Raw genomic sequence first — 19,551 nt, forward strand, 5'->3', positions numbered from 1 at the left:
CGCGTTCATCTTCTCTGGTATGGTGTTTGCATCTCCCCTCCACATGGTGTCCTTTTTTTTTTCTTTTTCTTGTCACGCAAGCCGGCGCACACTTTCTAATTTGCATATATGCTTTTTTGTAACTGCTGCTAATATCTTTGCATGCCAGTTATCCTACAGCTCTTGCTGATATTTTATCACGCACTCATACACGTTTTGTTACGCATAGAATCTTTTGTAGAATCGTTCAGTATATGAAAAGTCGTTTTGTTGCCATGTAGTGTGAATCGAATTCAACTCATTCTTGACCTTCCATCCTCCCTCACCCAATAAAAGAACAATTCTGACTCACCTTAACGGCTTCAGCATGGGTTCTGATCTGATTAAACACTTCTGCTGCCCGGGTGCTGCTATCCGCAGTTCCAGTCAAAACGCGGCGGTTGTATTCCAAGTCAGACATTTGCTAAGAAAAAAAAAAGAGATTTTCTCATAATCATTTCACAGATAAACTACCACATCAAGCTTATAAAATATATTTCATTCTGCTTAGTGATATTTTAGAGGAAGTAGGAGAAGTTCTGACTCATTTTATTTAACTACCATTTATTAAAACGAATAACACAAAATAGTAACAGACACTTTTCACCATTCATAACACCCACTCCCTCATGAAAATACACTTTGTATTTTATAACAATAAAATCATAAACAACATCTAATAATTTATATTCAATAAAAACAAATACACTTTTCTATTGATTAAAATAAGTTACATTTTAGCAATAAAAAGACTCTGAAATGTTTTTAGTAATCTTTTATTAACGTCTAAAATGTGAATACTATTTGCCGAAATATGGACGATCCAAAAATCATTTCGGTGACAAATAAAAATAAAGTAAATCGCATATTACGTTTAACCATAAGGGATCCTCAAACATAGTCCGTCAATCTCTGCATCCAACTGATTTTTTAACATGTGTTTACACCAAAAACGCCTGATATCTCCACGGTAATAAGCGACGAATATATATATATATATATATTATTATTATTATTATTATTATTATTATTATTATTATTATTATTATTATTATTATTGGTTACATATATGCATAGATATTCCAGTTATAACTCATTTTAGAGAAAAAAATTCTTCAGACCTTATATTTCTCTGTTTCTCTAAAAATAATTTGCAGCAGAAACATGCATGTTAATGTGTAACCAATAATGTTTGTATAAATAAACATACTATAATTATACTCTGTCTTTCATTGAGCAGTTTTTGATAAACACCGGAGTTTCAGTGGATTTATATCTAGGAAACAACAACGATACAACGTTTATACATATAAATACATCTATACACACACACACACACACACACACACATACACATACACATACACACACGTATATCTAATATATAAACAGCTATATGTCGATCTGTCAGTTTGCCTGTTGGTCTATCTATCTGTCGGTCTGTCTGTCTGTCTCCAAATTTTCAAACTCTATCTCCCCCGAAATTAAAAGTCGCAGAGCGGCGCTAGGGGCCTCAAATGATTGGATTTTTTTTTGCAGGCCTTTCTTTTATGGGTCTTTAACCGATTAAAATTGTTTTTAAGGCGTTAAAATGGGTTTAAAAAATCGTTAAACATTTTGTACATTCATCTTAGTTTATTTTTAATTTTTAATTGTTAATCAGTTTAATCAGTTTATACGCATGTCACACTGGTACAGTGGTAACGTCACCAGCTTTGAATGCTACAGTTTCGGTTTCGATTCTACCTGATGGCACCTAAATACATTTTTTTACTTTGGAAATCACGATTTTATAATAATATGTATGAAATCTGGACAAATTAAAATATCATATTTAAGCGTATTTTATAACCGGGTAAAGTCGCCCCCCCCCTTCGCTAGTATATATATGGTTCTATGCAAGAGCGTAAAAGATGTCAAATTTGGCCTTAAAGGCCAATCTGGCAATCCTTAGAAAGGCCAAAATTTAAAAACAAGATGGCGGCCTCCGTTGTTGTACATTTAGTCTATTAAAAAATGTTGAAAAAATAATAAAAATGTAATTTTGGGTTTTTTTATTTCAGGCCTAGGGTCTAATAAAGTCTTTTATATAAAATTCTTTATCGCAAAATCAACAATTCATTATACTTTTGAATGTTTAACAGTTTTACTTAATACAATACTTAAAACAATAATTTTTTTTTTTTTCAGTATTTTTAATAAGTGAAAAGCGAACTACTCCTGTAATCCATCCATTAATTAAAAGACCGGGATGAAATTAACTGGGACAGGGTTAGCAGTTGACTCAACGATAATGCTTCAACCAATGTATTTTAGAATGAGTTTTGAATTTGATAAATATTCAATGAATCGCATTTTTCTGTCTTTATAGAGAGGGGGGTTCTAAAAACGTATTTTATCATTTGCTCCTCACATTTCATGAACGATGTTTCTGACAAAGGGAAAGGAATTGCTAGTTTCTGGGTCAAAAAATACTACTGTTGATTACTTTTTATATTGAAGTATAATTTGTTTAACTTCTTATATCAAGTGATTTTATACTTTGTAGCGATTTCCATATAAAAATAAAATTTCTTACGAATTTGGCCAGTTGAAGCAAAGCTTTTTCCTTCCGGCAATTAATGATTGGAATCCAAATGCTTTTATTCAATGTTTCGCCAACTTTGCATCGCCAATAAATTACATTCTTTTGGTTGCATTTATTACAGTTGGTGTTTGAAGATCTTGGCGCACAAATTGTTTCTGTAATTAGAAGAAAGCAAACAAATAAGTGCTGATTACAATAAAAAATCTACTAAGCTAGGTCGATAAAGGATGCCCCCTGTAGGGGCAGCTGCATGTGTAATTGTGAAGTAAGGGTTGCGTAATACCCAACCACACCTCTCCTGAATCGGCACTGCTTGAGTCCAATGGCAAGGAGAAGTCCAAGACGACTGGAAACAATGCCGAGATAAGCAGAGAGCACATACAGCAGCTGAAAGTTCCAAATGGTCACCCATCTGATACTGGCCATGCTCATCGTTGCTTAACTTCGGTGATCTCACGAGAACCGGTGTGTCAAACATGATTTTGCCGTATAAAGCTGGGTCTTAGCAAGAATTATTGGTAATGTTGTAGATTAGCACCTTCCGCAAAATCCCCACCATCACTGAAAAAAAACCTGATTCTACTTTTTTGGGTGAATATATCTGAACACCCTGAAAAACGCGTCTGAAAGAAGTAAAGAAAAAATAAAAGGACATTTATTTTCGAATTTATTGCAATTCGTGCTTAGGAATCTTGGCACACAAATTGTCTCTCTACGTACAAGGAAACAAACACAATAAACAAATCTGCTGAGCTAGCACTAAATACCAAACATATAAAAAGAAAAAAAGAAAAACGATAAAAACATTAAAAAATATTTCGCACATTAAAAATTTAGTAAAAATTATTAGTACTAGTAGGACCTGTGGAAATTCCACAGCGGTATTCTGTGCAGATTCAGCGTGAATGGAGAACCCTCAATATTATTGTAGCACTTTTGTTAAAACTGTAAAAGTATTTATCCAAGTAATCTATTTATAAAGTGTCAGAATATATCTAACTATCATGGTTTATCGCCAATCTCCTTATAGGAGTCTGTGATATATGTCCATTGTATGGAAGCCCAGTATAAATTGAAACCCCACGATATCATTATACGATCTTTAGACAGAACAGACTTGAATCCTAGCCAGAAGACCAAGAAGGTATATTTTAGTTTCACATACGCCCAAAAAGAAACATCATTTTTATTTTAATATCTTTTTACATTGTCTTCGGTGATCGGTAGATCCTATTTATTAAAAAGGGAGATAGAAGGTGACAACATACTACGAATATTAAATTAGCATAACTATATACTAATTTAAATTTTTGTAGCAAGGAAAATAACTCTTATTTTTATTTTTTAGGTATATAAAGAATACATAACCGATACTTACCTTCATTTTTCGTTAGCACACGAAGAGGGGGTGGTCTGGTCACCGTGGCTCGGATCTCATAAACAAAATCCCCTAGTTTGTTGTTGCTAAAAACCACACTACACTGGATTGCTCCGATCGCAAATGGTAAAAATGATATATCGACTGTTTGTTTTTTGGAAGCTTCTAAATATACCTTTTGTTGTCGACAATGGAATGATTTCACAATAAATATGTGAGCTGAAAAAGAAAAAGTGACAAAACATTACACAAACAGATTAAAACTAAACTAGAAATAAAAGGATATTTCGGACCAAGATCAGGTTCGCTCAGAGATAGAATCTTCTTCGGTTTAGTAACACTAAGGAGTCGAAAATGACAAAACTCTTGCCCGTGTATAATTAAATTTTAAAAATATATGAAAATAAAGAAATAGACGACATCTACAAAAACGCATTCCAGTATGAGTTATATTAGTTGTGGAGATTCAGGTTTCAGACTCTGGGGTTTCTGATTTTAAATCTCACTAGGTTCAGTTACGCTGATGAGTCGTAAATGGTGAAATATGTGTTCGTTAATAATTCAAATTTAAATAAACATTTATAAATCACTTATATATATATATATATATATATATATATATATATATATATATATATATATATATATATATATATAAAGGAAAAAGTCTCTACAAAGGTTTTTTTTATTTCAAGGAACACATATCTGTCTCTGATGAGTTGTTTGGTGAACTTCCCCTATTCAACGAAACATATGTAAGGCCTGAACATATGAATACAATTATTTTGTAATTTTTTGTTTGTAGATTAGAACATTTGGAACCTTATTAAATCCATTCATAAACTAAGGTTTGAATAGCTTTACCCTTAAAATTAAGATGGTTACCTAAATTATTTATGCGATGTTAATTCTTCTATAGAATTTTCCCGATATTATAAGGTCATGTCTATTTCTTTTTAAGCAAAATTTCTGCGTTTTTCTGATGAGTACATGCTAGAAAAAGTCAATATTCAGATATTAATAAGACTGTTTCTGTGTAACGAAACAGGTCTATAAAATGTATGGAAGTTTTGATATGTTGAAAGAACTTAATGTTAATATAAATAAAACATTGGCACTTAAAAATTTGCTACATTGGAAATGATATCTATCCTCTAGCTCCTTCTCTCTTGAGGTAATTGCTTATCTAGCCACACTAATGAGCTGTGAAACAGCGAAACAGTACTGTATGTGGATGACTATGGTGCTCGCTATCTAAGGTTGAGCATTTGGGAAGTGATATACAAATTAACTTTAGCGTATGAAGCGATGCTCTTTGTGTAAACAAATTGAGCTTAGGTACTTGGATAATATCAAAACATTGTTAATTTACTGCCCGCATAGCAGCAGCCATATAGCGCAATGGTTAGAAACTCTGACTGTCATTTGGGCGATCGGGTTTCGATCCTGGCTTGAGGTAGTTGCTTATCTAGCCACACTGATAACCTGTGAAGCAACGAAACCATTACTGTATGTGGATGACTATATATATATATATATATATATATATATATATATATATATATATATATATATGAGAACAATAGGAATGGGAAATTAAGTCACAAAAACTATATATTGGTAAATATAGATTGGTTCATTTATTCAATAAGGGAATACAAACAATTAGTTGGGGATAGAAGGGACTCTTTATGCCAAGACATTTCGAAGCCTAATGCTTCTCATCAGAAGAGTAGAGAAGACGCTAGGTAACATAGTAGGGATGTGGCGTCTCGCGTAGGATTCATTAGGAACGAAATAGATCAAATAAAATTATAGATGATGTTGGGGGGAGTTTTATCGAATTCTAGAAAAAGGGGGAACGTATTATATAGAGTGTAATGTAGAAAGGTATATAGAGTCTTTATCATAGTCTTAAATGGATGTGGTATATGTTTTAGGGTTAAGGTGCGGGTATAGTGTGGATGGGTGGTAATTCTATTTTATCAGTGTGTAAGATGTCTATTATCTATGGAGGGACATTTTGACAGATGCAACCGAGATGACAACAGCACTATGAAATGGTGTATAATTTTGGGAGGAGTATTATGGTGATGATTTAAGGCGAAAGGGCGGATGGGTATATACTAGAGATTACATGGGGGGTTCTGTTCCAGAGTTTTAATTTATTGGGGCGAGGGAGGGTTCGGACGTTAGTTAAGTGAGCAGGTTATGGGGTGGGTCTGGGTGGGTAGTTGTAAGGCTATAATAATGGATTTCAGAATACCAATATATTTTATGTAATATGTAGCAATAATTCTAGGTTTTCTTTGTTATTGGATATGCAGGGGGGTATAAGGCAGCGGTAAAAGGTAGGGTGGCAAAGTCTTTTGAGGGGTGTGTGTGTGTGTGTGTGTGTGTGTGTGTGTGTGTGTGTGTGTGTGTGTGCGTGCGTGTGTGTGTGTGTGTGTGTGTGTGCAAAACATAAATGGAATTTAATTCTCTTTTTTGTTCATAGCTGTTAGCTTGGCTGCATGAACAAAAGGGTTCAATCTGGAGTTAAATGGTGTCTGGGTCTGAATCGTACGTTAAATAGAAGAGCTAATATTATACTGACGATTCCCAAAACAGATGAAATATATATGGGTAATAATTTTACAATATTTTGTATAAAATGTGTATATGTGTATGTGTGTGTAAGGAAAGTTTAGATTACTGAATTAAAACAATGCAAGATTTACCCTCACTGAGATTAATTCATATATAATTTTAACAAAATATGAAGTATCCAACATATGCTTCAAAACTTCAGTTAAAAATAAGACAAATAATTCCATCCTTTTTAGTTATTTTAATGCTCAATCCCCAGTGATTTCAATAACAAAAGTTACAATAAGTTTTTTATGTATTTTAATATCTTAAAATATTTGTAAATTACTCTTTTTTCTTGGTATATATATTCTAAATTAGTAACCTATATACGACGGTTTATACTTTTTGCATACATAAGTTACCTAGATGTACTACCAACCCAAGTCCGAATGGACCTAAGAATAATGATACCTAAGTAATGATTCCACACTTGTCAAAATTTTTAAATCCCAGTTGTGGTTTAATGTCGTACTCAGAATCAGGTTTTTTAATACTCATGGTTTGGAGCAATTTCCATGGTGGTAAAGCATCGTACAAAAACTAAAATTTCCAATTCAAAGATAAAGTTATGAAAGGAGGTTAACGTGACAAGGAAGTGACGTAAGAACCGGAAGTCAATAGATAGGATATGTGACAGAGAAACATGAGACTTTGTTCTGCAAAAGGCATAGGTGGCTTTCAGAGATTGTATTCCCTCCCTCTATGGAGAACGGTTGAGGGGGATAAATGTAGTGTACTAATACTAGTAATTATAAACCAATAAAACCATAGCAATTTTTTTTTTAAATTTAAGAGTAATAATGTGTGCTGTTATGCTTCGAAAGAACGATTACAATTGCTGTAGATTTTTTTAATTAAACATTTTTTATTTGTAATAGTGGTTAACCATTTACCAAAGCCAAAATCTACTCGAGGTTAATGGTCAGTAAGATTTTTAGTTTAATGATGGTACACTACAATGAAAGGATTGAGCACTCTGATTAATTTACATTAACATTTGACAGATAATTATTCACATTGAACTTGAAATTATGCTGTAGTCTGTAGAGAAACATATCTTAAAGAGAGTGACGGACACCTCTACATTCGCTGCTACTATACATTAAATTCTACTACTACTACTACTATTACTACTACTTGGCATGATACATACGGACCTTCTGATTTCGTGACAAACATTCATTGGTAATTCTATTAGAGTAGACAGAGCAAAACATTAATAAAAAGTTTAAAGTTGAAAAAAAATTAGTCTCAAAGTGATTAGTTGTGTTGTGCAATTGCCAATTAAACTATTTTGTAAGTAATACATATTTAAGCGGTTGAAGATTTTATGGCACATCAACCTTTGTTGGATCATTTTACGCCGAAATAATATATGGTTATTTTTTAGAGGATGAATACTTTCAACAAAGGAAGAGTCTATCGGTCATGCATACAACGTGTGATGATGTATTGAAGTGAAACCTGACAATCGAAGGTTGAGGATATGCATTGCATAGAGAGAGAATTATATGATAGATATGTAATATGGCATGTACAACAGCCGAAAAAAACATTTCAGTTCACAGAGAAAGGAAAGGAAAGCATATGAGGAAATGATCAAAAGAGATGCGAGAAAAAGAGGGGTATATAAATACTTGACAGAGATAACTTAATTTGGAAGTCATTTTCTTAATGCCGTCCAACATATGCTAGCTTGTAAAACGAACGTTAAACTGATGATGATGATGACGACGAAGACGACGACGACGACGACGACGATGACGACGACGACGATGATGATGATGATGATGATGAGCAATTTCTTTTGTAGTTGTATATGTTGTAAAAAAATCTTTAAACAGTAGTTTCTATTTAATTTATAGATGGCGCCCTATTAGGTATTACCACAAAGTTTTCCATCCTTGTGTCAAATCTTTCCACAATGGGAGAAAGATAAAGATTAAGTTTAATAAAATAGGAACACTGCTTTGGAAAATCCCCATTAGCTATTATATCGCTTTTATGCCGTTTACCATCTTGAAAAATGTCTGTCTGCTCTCCTATCTTGGAGTACAGAAAAGACCAAAGTCATTAAGTCAAAACCGCTTATAGACTTTAGTCTGATATGTGAAGGCTGGTCCTAATGCTAATGCTGCAACAATTTGAAATTGTTAAAATTGATTCAAATAAAAATAAAATATAAAAAGTAAAAACTGACCGGAACTTGGATCGGAATTCACGTCTTTTCCTAATCTTTTTATCGAGTGTCTACTCGCTTTTCTTGACAGGTTTTTCTTCTTGTTATTTTGGGAGGGAATTCCTTCTATAAAACTTAGGGCGAACTCGCCACTTGTTCCGAACGGATTCACAACTTCCAATGGAATTGAAAGCAACTCGTAGCAATGTGTTTCAGCCGTCTGGACATTCTTCAAATTCCAAAGAAAAAGAAAAGAAAAGAAATATCAAAGATTGACAGATGTTTAATGATGTTATTTATTTGGGATCTCATTACCTTAGATAGTTTGAACTTTGATATGGGTCACACTAATTGCATAATAACCCATATCTGTAAAACAGAATCATTACCAGGGTTGAATGAAACATGAGTGACGTAAAGTTGAGGCAGGGGGCAAAGGTCAAACGCCGAAGACAAAACAGAGAGACAATAAAGTATTACATCACGTTTTCGAGCAGAGAGAAAACTAAACTTTACATATCCGCCTAACGAGACACCGCCAATAATCTATATATCCATAAAAGTGAGAATGTGTGTGTGAGGACACTTCTCAACCTATATACTCAACGAATTTTTGATCGACAGATGTGAAATTTGGTATATAGAGTATTCAGACATGGAAAATTTTTAATTGGTTTTCATCTAGAGAGAAGGTTGCAAAGGGGTCAAAATTGAAATATTTGTGTGTGAGGGCGATCAGATTTTTATCTGTTTGTCAATCGTATCACGAATGCGCATGCGCGAATGGTTCACATGACAGATTTCTTATGTTAAGAATAAGAATAAGTAGGTTTAGAAAACACTTTTAAAGATTGTGTCAAGCTCGGCGCCTCCATTCAGTCTTGAAAGACAAAGTATACATCCTGCAGCGGCAGCTGCACGTGTAATTATGTGGTAAGGATTGAGCAATCCCCAATCCCATTTCTCCTGTAATTAGCACTGCTTGAGTCCAGTGACAAGGAAAAGTCCAGGATGATCTGAAACAATGCCGAGATAAGCAGAGAGCACATACAGCACCTGGAAGTCCCAAATGGTCACTCATCTGGTACTGGCCAGGTTTATCGTAGCTTAACTTTGGTGATCTTTTTCTTTCTTTTTTTTACAAAGGACTCACCACTTATCAAGGCCCAGAGGCCACTCGAGGATAAGAGTTAAAGAGTGCACAGTGGTCAAAAGGACAATATCATAGTAATCGTTAGAAGAGTAAATTTGGTAAATTAGATTGCTTAAGGGGAACGGCTCATCAAGAACTTGTTTACATTGGACTTGCAGACGACCATATTATAGTCAGCTGGAAAGCAGAAAAACGGAAGACAGTTCCACGGGTGTGCAGTTCTAAGAAAGAAGCTTCGTTCATGGAATCTATGTTTTGGGTTTAGGCACAGATAAAGAGTGGGGGAAATTATTGATAGCAGTTTTTAACTTTTAAATTCAGATGAACATATCTCAGCTCAAATAAAAATTTATTGATCGAAATAAGTACCATCAGAGTCAACACACTTTTACCAAACAAAACAAGTGTATTTATGCCGGTAACGAAAAAATCTTTCATTCTGGTGGCGATGAAGTCGTTGAAGACATTTTAGATATCGCTTACGTTTTTGAAGCATTTTTCACACAGCAAGTTGTTGAGATGCTTGAAAAAGTGGTAGTCGGGAGATAAGAGGTCTGGAGAGTATAGTCGATGAGGCAGAGTTTCATAGCCCAATTGAATTCAACTTTTGCAGGGTCAGTTTAGCAATGTGCAGTCGGGCATTGTCATGGGGGAGAATTGGGCCTTTTTTGTTGACTAATGCTAGGTGTTGTCGAAGTTTCTGATGCATTTCATCCATTTGTTGATAGTACTTCTCCGTCATAATGGTTTTGTCTGCATTCAAAAAACTGAGACTAATCGCAGACCACCAAGCAGTCAATATAACCTTATTTTGGTGCAACTCTGGCTTCGGGAAATGTTGTGGAGCTTCGTTGACGTCTAACCACTTAGCTGCGTGTCGCTAGTTGTCATAAAAAAATACTTTACATCGCAAGTCACAAACCAGTCAAGAAACGGATCGTTCTTGTTGAATAAAAGGGAAGATGACACTTCATATCGACGTTTCTTTTGGTTGTCGTTCAATTCGTGAAGCACCCATTTATGAAGTTTTTTTTGCCTTTCCAATCTTTCTCAAGTGGTTGAAAATCGTTGTTTTATGTCCAATTCAGAAGCAAGTTGGTGAACACTTGTGAATGAATTGGTTTCGACTAAAGCTCTTAATTGATCGTTGTCAACATCTGATGTCCGACCACTACACTCATTATCTTCAAGACTCTCATTGTCGCCACGAAATTTCTTAAACCACCATTGTGTTGTACGTTCAATAGTGGTTCCTGGGCCAAACGCGTCGTTGATATCACGAGCTATTTAAGCAGCTTTTCGGTTTTTAGGTTGAATTGAAATAAGAAAATTGTACGAATTTGCTTTTTTTTCCATCTTGCATTCAACATTCTGAAAAGAAGACATAATTGTTTCAAGACGATTATAATTTGAACGATTAGATACAACGAATAACGCTCTTTAAAGTGATGTATAAAGTAAAGGTATTATAACGAAAAATATTTGAAAATACATGACTTGAAATTTAAATAAAAAATTCCACACGTACTTTCTTCTCAACCTAATAGAAATCATTAATAACATCCACACACCTTTAATGCAAATAACGTTGGATCGTTACAAGTAGGTTTATAAACAGTAAAAATCATCAAACCTGTGGAATAAGATTTGCTGTTTCGGTCTTCAATGAAAAACTCATGTTCTCACCAACGCCTGTCCCAAAATGTCTTCCAGCAAGAATCAACGTCGTATAGTTTGAGCGAAGGAATTTATTGTAAAAGACAATTGGAAGATGCACGGAACGGTTCGGTTGAATCGTGACGCTGTTTCCTTCCGGAAGACTGAAATTTTCTGCATCACCCCCAACGATGGCAGCTATATAATGGATAGCTTTTCCACTTGGATTGGTCAATTTTACCTGAAAAAGAAGAAACAATTCTTTTTTTTTTTTTTTTTTTACAAAGAGTCACCACATATCAAGGTCTGGCGTCACTCGGGAATAAAGGTTAATGAGGATACAGTAGTCAATAGAAAAATATCGTAGTAATTGTTCGTAGTGAAAATTTGGTAAATTGGATTACTTAAGGGGACGACTCAGCAAAAACTTGTTCATGTTGGACTTGAAGACGATCATATTGTAGTCTACTGGAAGACAGGGAAACGGAATAGAGTACAACAGGCGTACAGTTCTAAGAAAGAAGCTTTGCTCATGGAATCTACGTTTAGGTTTAGGCACAGTAAAGAGCAGGGGAAATTATTGATAGTAGTTTCAGCTAGATGAGTGTTTTTCGTGAAAGTTTTGCTAGTGGGGACTATAGATTGGAGCTCAGACGAGCACTTGCAATGAAAACACGATAAAGCAGAGACCGGCTTGCAATACTTCTTCTGTCAGAAAGAGGTTGCAGAGAAGAGAAAATAGCATCCCCTACTAGGCTACGAAGTCTATTTTGAACTCTGTAAAGGCAGGATAAGCTGCTTCGAGCAGCTCCTGCTCAGATATGGTAACAGTATTCCATCCTAAGACGTACTTAGCTCTTATAGAGGTAGGGAATTGCATCAGCAGTGAGATATTTACTGGAGCGGTAGAATGATTCCACCATTTTTCCAGCAACCTTGACAAGGGATTTGATGTACGTGTTCCATTTCAGATGGGGAGTAAAGATCAGACCCAGAAACTTGTCAAAAGATGGAGCCTCCCTAAAAGGATAGCCATTTATTTCAATTGATGCAAGATGAGGACCAGAGCGTTGATGAAGTAAAGATAGAAGCTTGGTTTTAGATGCATCAAAAGTAACCAGCCACCTTTTCCCCATTGCATCACGTGCTCAAGATCAGAGGAGAGAGAGAATCAGAGAAGACTTGGTCATTTACGAGTCTGAAGTGTTGCCATAAATGGTAGTCGTCAGCATAAATCTCTATGAATTATCTTAGGATGTCATTTGGGAAATCATTGATATACACCAGGAAGAGAGTTGGGCCTAGGATGGATCCCTGAAAGGATCCAGCATTAATAATGTGAGCTTCTGGTTCTTTCCCATCAACCACTACTCTTATTAATCTATCAGAGAGAAATGATTTTAAAAATACATTTCTTCTACGAAACTGAAATATATAAAAGACAGATTTTTAAAAACATGTCTATCAATCAATTTTCTTTTTTTCTTAATACAAGATATATTTGAAACTTGTTCCTAAATACATTTTTCATAAACAGCATAGAGTATTTTATGATGACAAATTATGAGTTCAGAACTTATGGTAAAATTTGGAAATAAGAAGGAATTTTTGGAAACTATCAGGTGAAATATTTTACTAAATTTGATCCATATGTTTATATTATGCTAAAAGACATGGAAGCTTTAACCCTAATCTCATATAAATTTTTATTAGAAAGAAAAAGAGAGATTTAGAAATGTCTACATGGCTCAACCAACGTTTAAATGTATAGTAATCGTTTATTGATCTGCATAGATTCTTCCTCATCTACATATCAATACGATAGCGTATGTTATTTTTTGTGTCATGCTTACATCTTTATTCTTCCGAGTGACTGTTGTTTAATTGTTATGACCTTCCATTTCTTGTAATAAATAATTTTACCAAGAATTCTTCATAAGCTTTGGTTTCGATTTCGATTTCAATTATAGAAAAAGAACTCAAGTAATATATATATATATATATATATATATATATATATATATATATATATATATATACATGCATACAATTTTTTCTTCATAGGTTTGGATAATTATTAGAAAAAATATTATTTTCTTGAATAGATAGTTGTTAGAAAGAATATATTATTTTTACTTTGATAATTTTAGAAAAATATATTATTTTTTGAACATTGATACTTGATAGAAAAAGATATATTTTTGAGCTATGATAATTCTTAGAAAAATACATATTTTCTTTTCCTATAATAGTTCTTAGAAAAATATATTATTTGTTTTTAGAACTAAAATAATTGTTAGAAAATAATTATTTACTATTACAGTTGTTAGGAAAATACGTTATTTGTTTTTTTTTTAACTATGCTAGTTGTTAGAATTTTTTTTTTTTCGAAATCATCAATGAATTTGAGAAAACCGGGTTATAAAAAGAAAAACATTTCTTGCATTATGAAGGAAATATAAATAAAGAAGACTGTAAAATATTTTCTTATATAGACATCACTTCTATTAAAAGGATTATACGAACATAAAAAAAGTATTGAAAAACACTGCTCTAGGGAGTATTATACCTTTTTAAGGGATTGAACTTTGCAAGATTGCTTTAGTTTGAAAATTTACTATTTACCTTATAAAGTTTTTTACCCCGAAAAATGTTTGTGTGTATGTGTTTACATCAAAAATGCATTTTTTTTACACAGGGGTCATTACTTATCAAGCCCGAAAGCCACTCAAGGATAAGGCTTAATGAGTGGACCGTAGTCATTGAACATTGTATTAATAGTTATTGGTGGAAATGGGGTAGAAATGTATTATGCAGGAGGCGGCTCAACAAGAACGTGTTTACATTGGACTTGAAGATGGCCATATTGTAGTCAGCTAGCGAGCAGTTTTAATAAAGAAGCTTTGTTCATGGAATTTGCATTTAAACTTAAGCACAGATAAGGAATGTGGGGAACTGTTGATGGTCCTTGAAGTTAGACCAATATTTTTTTTGTGAAGATTTGATAAGGGGGGACTATAGATTAAAGATCAGCCGAGCACTTACCATGAAAATAACGATAGAGCAGAGACAGGCTTGCAACGTCTTTTCTGTATGAAAGAGTTAGCAGGGAAGAAAAAAGGCATCACCTACTAGGTTTCGAAGCCGGTTTTGAACTTTGTCACGGCAAGTTAGATACTCTTAGCAGCTCCAGCCTGGATACGGCAATAGACTTATCATGGAAAGAAATGTTTGATATCTAAAGGTAGACATCAGAATTTAAATAGGTTTCTGATAAAAAGATAGAGATTATCATGCCTTTGCACATGTGCATTTTTCATTTTTTTTAAACCTATTTTTTCATAGACGTAAGGAATTGTAAGCAAACTGGAAAAAAAACAGAATTATTGTGTTTGAAGTCAGCAGCAGCAGCCCTGCCGTTTTAACAGCATTGCCGACGACGGCTTTACAAATTGTAGAGCCATCGAAATCTCAGAAAGACAAGTATAGTCAATAGTTTCCCGTTGCTTTCCATCTTGATTCGGAGGTGCATCTCCCCCAGTGAGTTAAACGCGCCCTCAGACATCAATCTGGAAATTTCTATGACTCGATGCAGTACATACAACACCTAAACTTCCCAAATGGCCACTATCTGATAATAGCTAGGCTCATCGTTGCTTAACTTTGGTTATCTGGCGAGAACCGATGTATCAACGTCATTGTGCTGTTTGAAGTAGTTGTCTGAAAAACAAGGCGAGCATGTGGGGTCCCCCCCCACCAGGACTTACGTTTGTGCAAAATTTCAAAAAAATCCAAGACGTGACTATTGAGAACAGTGTGAACAAATTAAAGGACAGACGATTTGGGGATAATTTTACCCCTATAATGCCTTTATGGAGGATAACCAGAGTTATCCGGAAAATTCAGGCTGGCAAAATTTTACATTCACCATAACTAATGTTTGTGCAAAATTTCAAAACAATCCAAGGCATGGTTATTGAGAAAAGTGCGAAACAATTAACGAATAAATGGGAGTGAATTACAAGATTCAATCCCTCCTTTGTCGGAAGAATAATATATTATCTTTTTTTGTTGTTTTTTTACAAAATTTTCAATGAATTTTGTAAAGACAATTTTTTTATAAAAAGAAAAATATTTTTTGCGTTATAGATGAGATTCGTAAATAAGATTGTAAAATATTTTCTTATGTAGGGGTTCCTTCAGACATAACTTTTATTTGAAGGATTACACAAAAAGGTTAGAAAACACTGCTCTCGGAAGTGTTATACATTTTTAACACGATTAAACTTTGCAATATTTTTTTTAGTTGCAAAACAACCTATAAGTACTTTGATATCTTAAGGTAGACACCATAATTTAAATAGGTTTCAGCTTTTCGCCCATAACTATGTTACAGAAGTGGTTTACTGATGGTAAATGTATTCACCTTTTTTGTGATTGTTTGCGATAAATTTCCAACGAATTCCAGAGTGTTTTTCGGAATATATTGAGGCAAGATTTGGAAGAGATAAGTACAGAAGAGTAGCATGCAAATCGGGTTTGCCTCAGTGATGTCCATCGCCTGAAGAAAATAAAAAATCAAATAGAATTCAATCATTTGCAAACGAACACAGAGTGGAACGATAAAATTGTCGCCCTAAAGAAAACAACACTACCGCTTTATTTAAAAACTTTTATTGAAAAAATCAATTCATGGAACTTGATTATGTAGTAGAGCTGACATCTATCAAATGTAGCTGCCTTCAGCCTCAATCACTGCTTCAATACGGGTCCTGAACTGACAGCATGCCTTTTCCACAAGCACTGGCAGGAGCTTGGTGAATACTTGGTGGATGGCGTCGATCAGGCCGGCTTTGGTGTTGTGGGAGGTTATGTTGGTTATGTTCTTAACATATGGCCAAAAGAAATAGTCCAGCGGGATCAGGTCGGGGGAGGAGGGGAGCCAGTGAGAGAAAAGTACAAAATCGTAGCACTCCTTCTGAAGCCAAGCCTGAGTATCTTTGGACATGGGCCAGAGCCGAGTCCTGCTGCCACACTCAGGGTCTGTTCTTCAGCATGTCGAGGTACACTTTGGTGTTGACTTTGAAGATGTGAGGTGGCATGATGATGCCCTCGTTTGAAATCAAACCAAAGATCATAACCATGGCCGGAAACTTTGTTTTCATAACCGTGGGCATGCACTCATGCGTTGAACCATCCGGATTTGCATTTTGACGGTGCTGGCAATGGCCCTGTTGTCATAACTTGAATCTGTAGAGAGCATGAGTTGTATAGCGGCGCATCTATAATCTTGGTTAATTAACACTGTGTCACTTTCAGGAATGATAGAAGGCTCCTATCGCTCCTGGGATTTGTACATAACTGGCCAACTAGTAGATGGTCTTCAACAAAAAATTAAACTGGTTTTCATCAAACAGAAATGGAATCATATCGTCTTTTCTAGAGCGACAAGTTTATCATTCCACCCTGTAGAACAAACTGGTTAAATATTTATCATTGTTTTCAATAATAGTATGAGAAAATTTCACAAAATGGTTCTCCTGTAGCAGATGTATCCCTGATTTTTCTTTCGCTCTTTCTCTCTCACATGCTTTTATTCCGAATTCCTAGCAACGGGCTGATATCAGTGGACTTTTTTTTTTTTTACCGAAACGGTCATTAACAATATTTTTTTTGTTTTTTTTTTAATTTAACATATTTCAAACTGACATATATTATTGCACAATAAAAATAAATAAATTCAAACAAAAGTAAATGTTCTTATATTAATTTATTAATTCTAGCAAATTATTTAACAATTTAATGAACAAAATATTGTGAAAACTGAATCTAACTTGAAAATACTATGAAAAAAGGGTTTTTTTCAATTTAGTAATCAAGTAAAAAAAAAATGTCATTTTTACTTGATTAAATAATTCGAAATAAGCAAAATGATTTTTAATTAAATTATTTTTTCTGCAATAATTTTTATCAGTTTGAAATATGTAAAACATTAAAAAAAAAAACAAATATTGTTTATGACAATTTTGGTAGAAAACAAAAAGCCCACTATTGTCGACCTTCAGCTACGAATTCAGAATAGGGGCATATGAGTGAGAAAAAGCAAAAGTAGAATCAGGGAGATATCTGCTACAGGAGAACCCACATGATGCGTCTGTATTTCTCGCATCAACGTAATATTAAATTATTATTTTTAAAAATTTGACAATTGATTATTAATGGAAAAAATATTCATTAATCTAAAATTAAAAACAAAATCATTAAAAATCTTATTTCTATAAAAATGATTGATGTTTGACGTTCTATTCTGTGTTAGATCAGGCTGTCTAAAGAAATCGGCATCCTGATGCAAATACACCGTACATTAATTGTTTTTTTTTTTTATTTCTTTGCAAAACTTAATTCTATTCTGCAAAACCTAAAACAAAAAGAAAAATCGTGCCCCGCCTCTATTTTTCTTTCTCTCTTCCTTCCCTATCTGAATATTGTGGATTTCTGACTTTAAATGCACCAAAAATTGATGTTATTGCTTTCTTTTCTTTTCTTTTTGTAAAACTCAAACCTCTTGTGCAAAGCCAAAATCAAAAACAACATAATCCTCCACAAATCGACCAAGCCAAATACTATAAATTAATATTCGAAGATATAAGAAATTGAAACATAAAAAAAATTTTCACAAATTACTGGATTCGACATAAATAATCCAAAAAGGTTTGATTTGCCATGAAAAAAAATAAATAACAAAAATATATCCATCTAATCTGTGCTCCACACAACTAAAAAAAATATTATGATTATAGAGACTTCTACAAAATTACAGGACAAACTAAGTTAAAATTTTAAGCATTAGAAAAAATAATTGTTTCTAATAGAAACCATTTTAGATCATAACTTAAATCAAACCCTAAATTCATTTACTGTTGTTAAAGATTCACAATCCAGTTTGCTATTCTGTTAATTAGAAAGGAGTAATCACATATGCATAATTATGCCATGTCACGGTTTAAATAAATTATGGTGGCTTACAAACGCCATAATAAATAGAACCGAAAGATGATGCTGCATTTATGAGTGCAGTTGTGCAATAAGCTTGCATAATTATAGTTATGCAATGCATTTCGACTTTTCTGTAAACAAGTCAGCTATTTTAATCTTTTGTTAATAACTGTCATCTAAGCTTCAACCTCTGTCCCACAGACGAAATGTTGCATCCTTCTGCCTGTTTTACAAGTGTTTTAATGTTGGATGCTCCGACGAACTACAAGCCATCGTACCGCTTCAATGTAAAAACCCCAACAAACTTGACAAGCAGCAAAGTCCCACCCCTACACAGTAGAGATCCTTAGATGTAAGAAAGCCTTCTACTCTAATAGTTTCTTCCTCAGAACTGCTAGACTTTGGAATTCTTTTCTGAGTTCCTGCTTCTGTAACTGTACTGACATGCAGAAGTTCAAGTGTAATGTGAACAACCATCTTGCTGCTCAACTCCCTACATAGTATCCCTGCAACTTATGTCCTTGATAGTAGTCCCTTACATCAAAGTGGCACTTGCCTTGTTTAGGGTGAAAATGGAATTTAAAAAAATCAAAAACAAAGTTAAAAAATGAGAATTAATTGTATTGCGAGTCTGTTGCAGGGGTTAGATCTTCTTACAGCATATTATTGTTTTACAGCATATCAACCTTTTTCATATTATTTCATGCAAAATCTGTTCATTTTGTTAAAAGTTTAATGTTTCAAATTTATTACATTACAAAATATTTATTTATCATGTTTATAGATGATAGTGCATATGAGCGCGTGGGAGAATCGTAGCAGCAGCGAAGGATGGTTGACTTGCAAAGAGATTAGCAGCAGTAGCTTAAAAACATGCATATGCAAATTAGGAAGTGTGTGAAAAAAGAAAATAGGTGGAAGAAATGCATCACATGGTCGGGAGAAGATAAGTG

General features: G+C 33.9%; 1 protein-coding gene across 2 annotated transcripts in view; it reads right to left on the bottom strand.

Annotated features, from left to right (window-relative positions):
• The window catches only part of LOC145247277 (cilia and flagella-associated protein 47-like), a 215,467-nt gene that overhangs the window by 79,155 nt on the left and 116,761 nt on the right, over positions 1–19,551 (bottom strand). For both annotated transcript variants that reach the window (XM_080108883.1, XM_080108882.1), the window contains exons 34-39: positions 16,029–16,163; positions 11,580–11,843; positions 8,815–9,022; positions 3,984–4,202; positions 2,597–2,760; positions 332–442 (exon numbers count right to left, since the gene is read on the bottom strand). In XM_080108883.1, the coding sequence (XP_079965009.1) occupies positions 332–442; positions 2,597–2,760; positions 3,984–4,202; positions 8,815–9,022; positions 11,580–11,843; positions 16,029–16,163 (1,101 nt within the window). The remainder of the gene's footprint in view (positions 1–331; positions 443–2,596; positions 2,761–3,983; positions 4,203–8,814; positions 9,023–11,579; positions 11,844–16,028; positions 16,164–19,551) is intronic.

Source organism: Euprymna scolopes, chromosome 25 (genome assembly GCF_053919585.1).
Source record: "Euprymna scolopes isolate OS-2025 chromosome 25, ASM5391958v1, whole genome shotgun sequence".
Taxonomy (NCBI): domain Eukaryota; kingdom Metazoa; phylum Mollusca; class Cephalopoda; order Sepiida; family Sepiolidae; genus Euprymna; species Euprymna scolopes.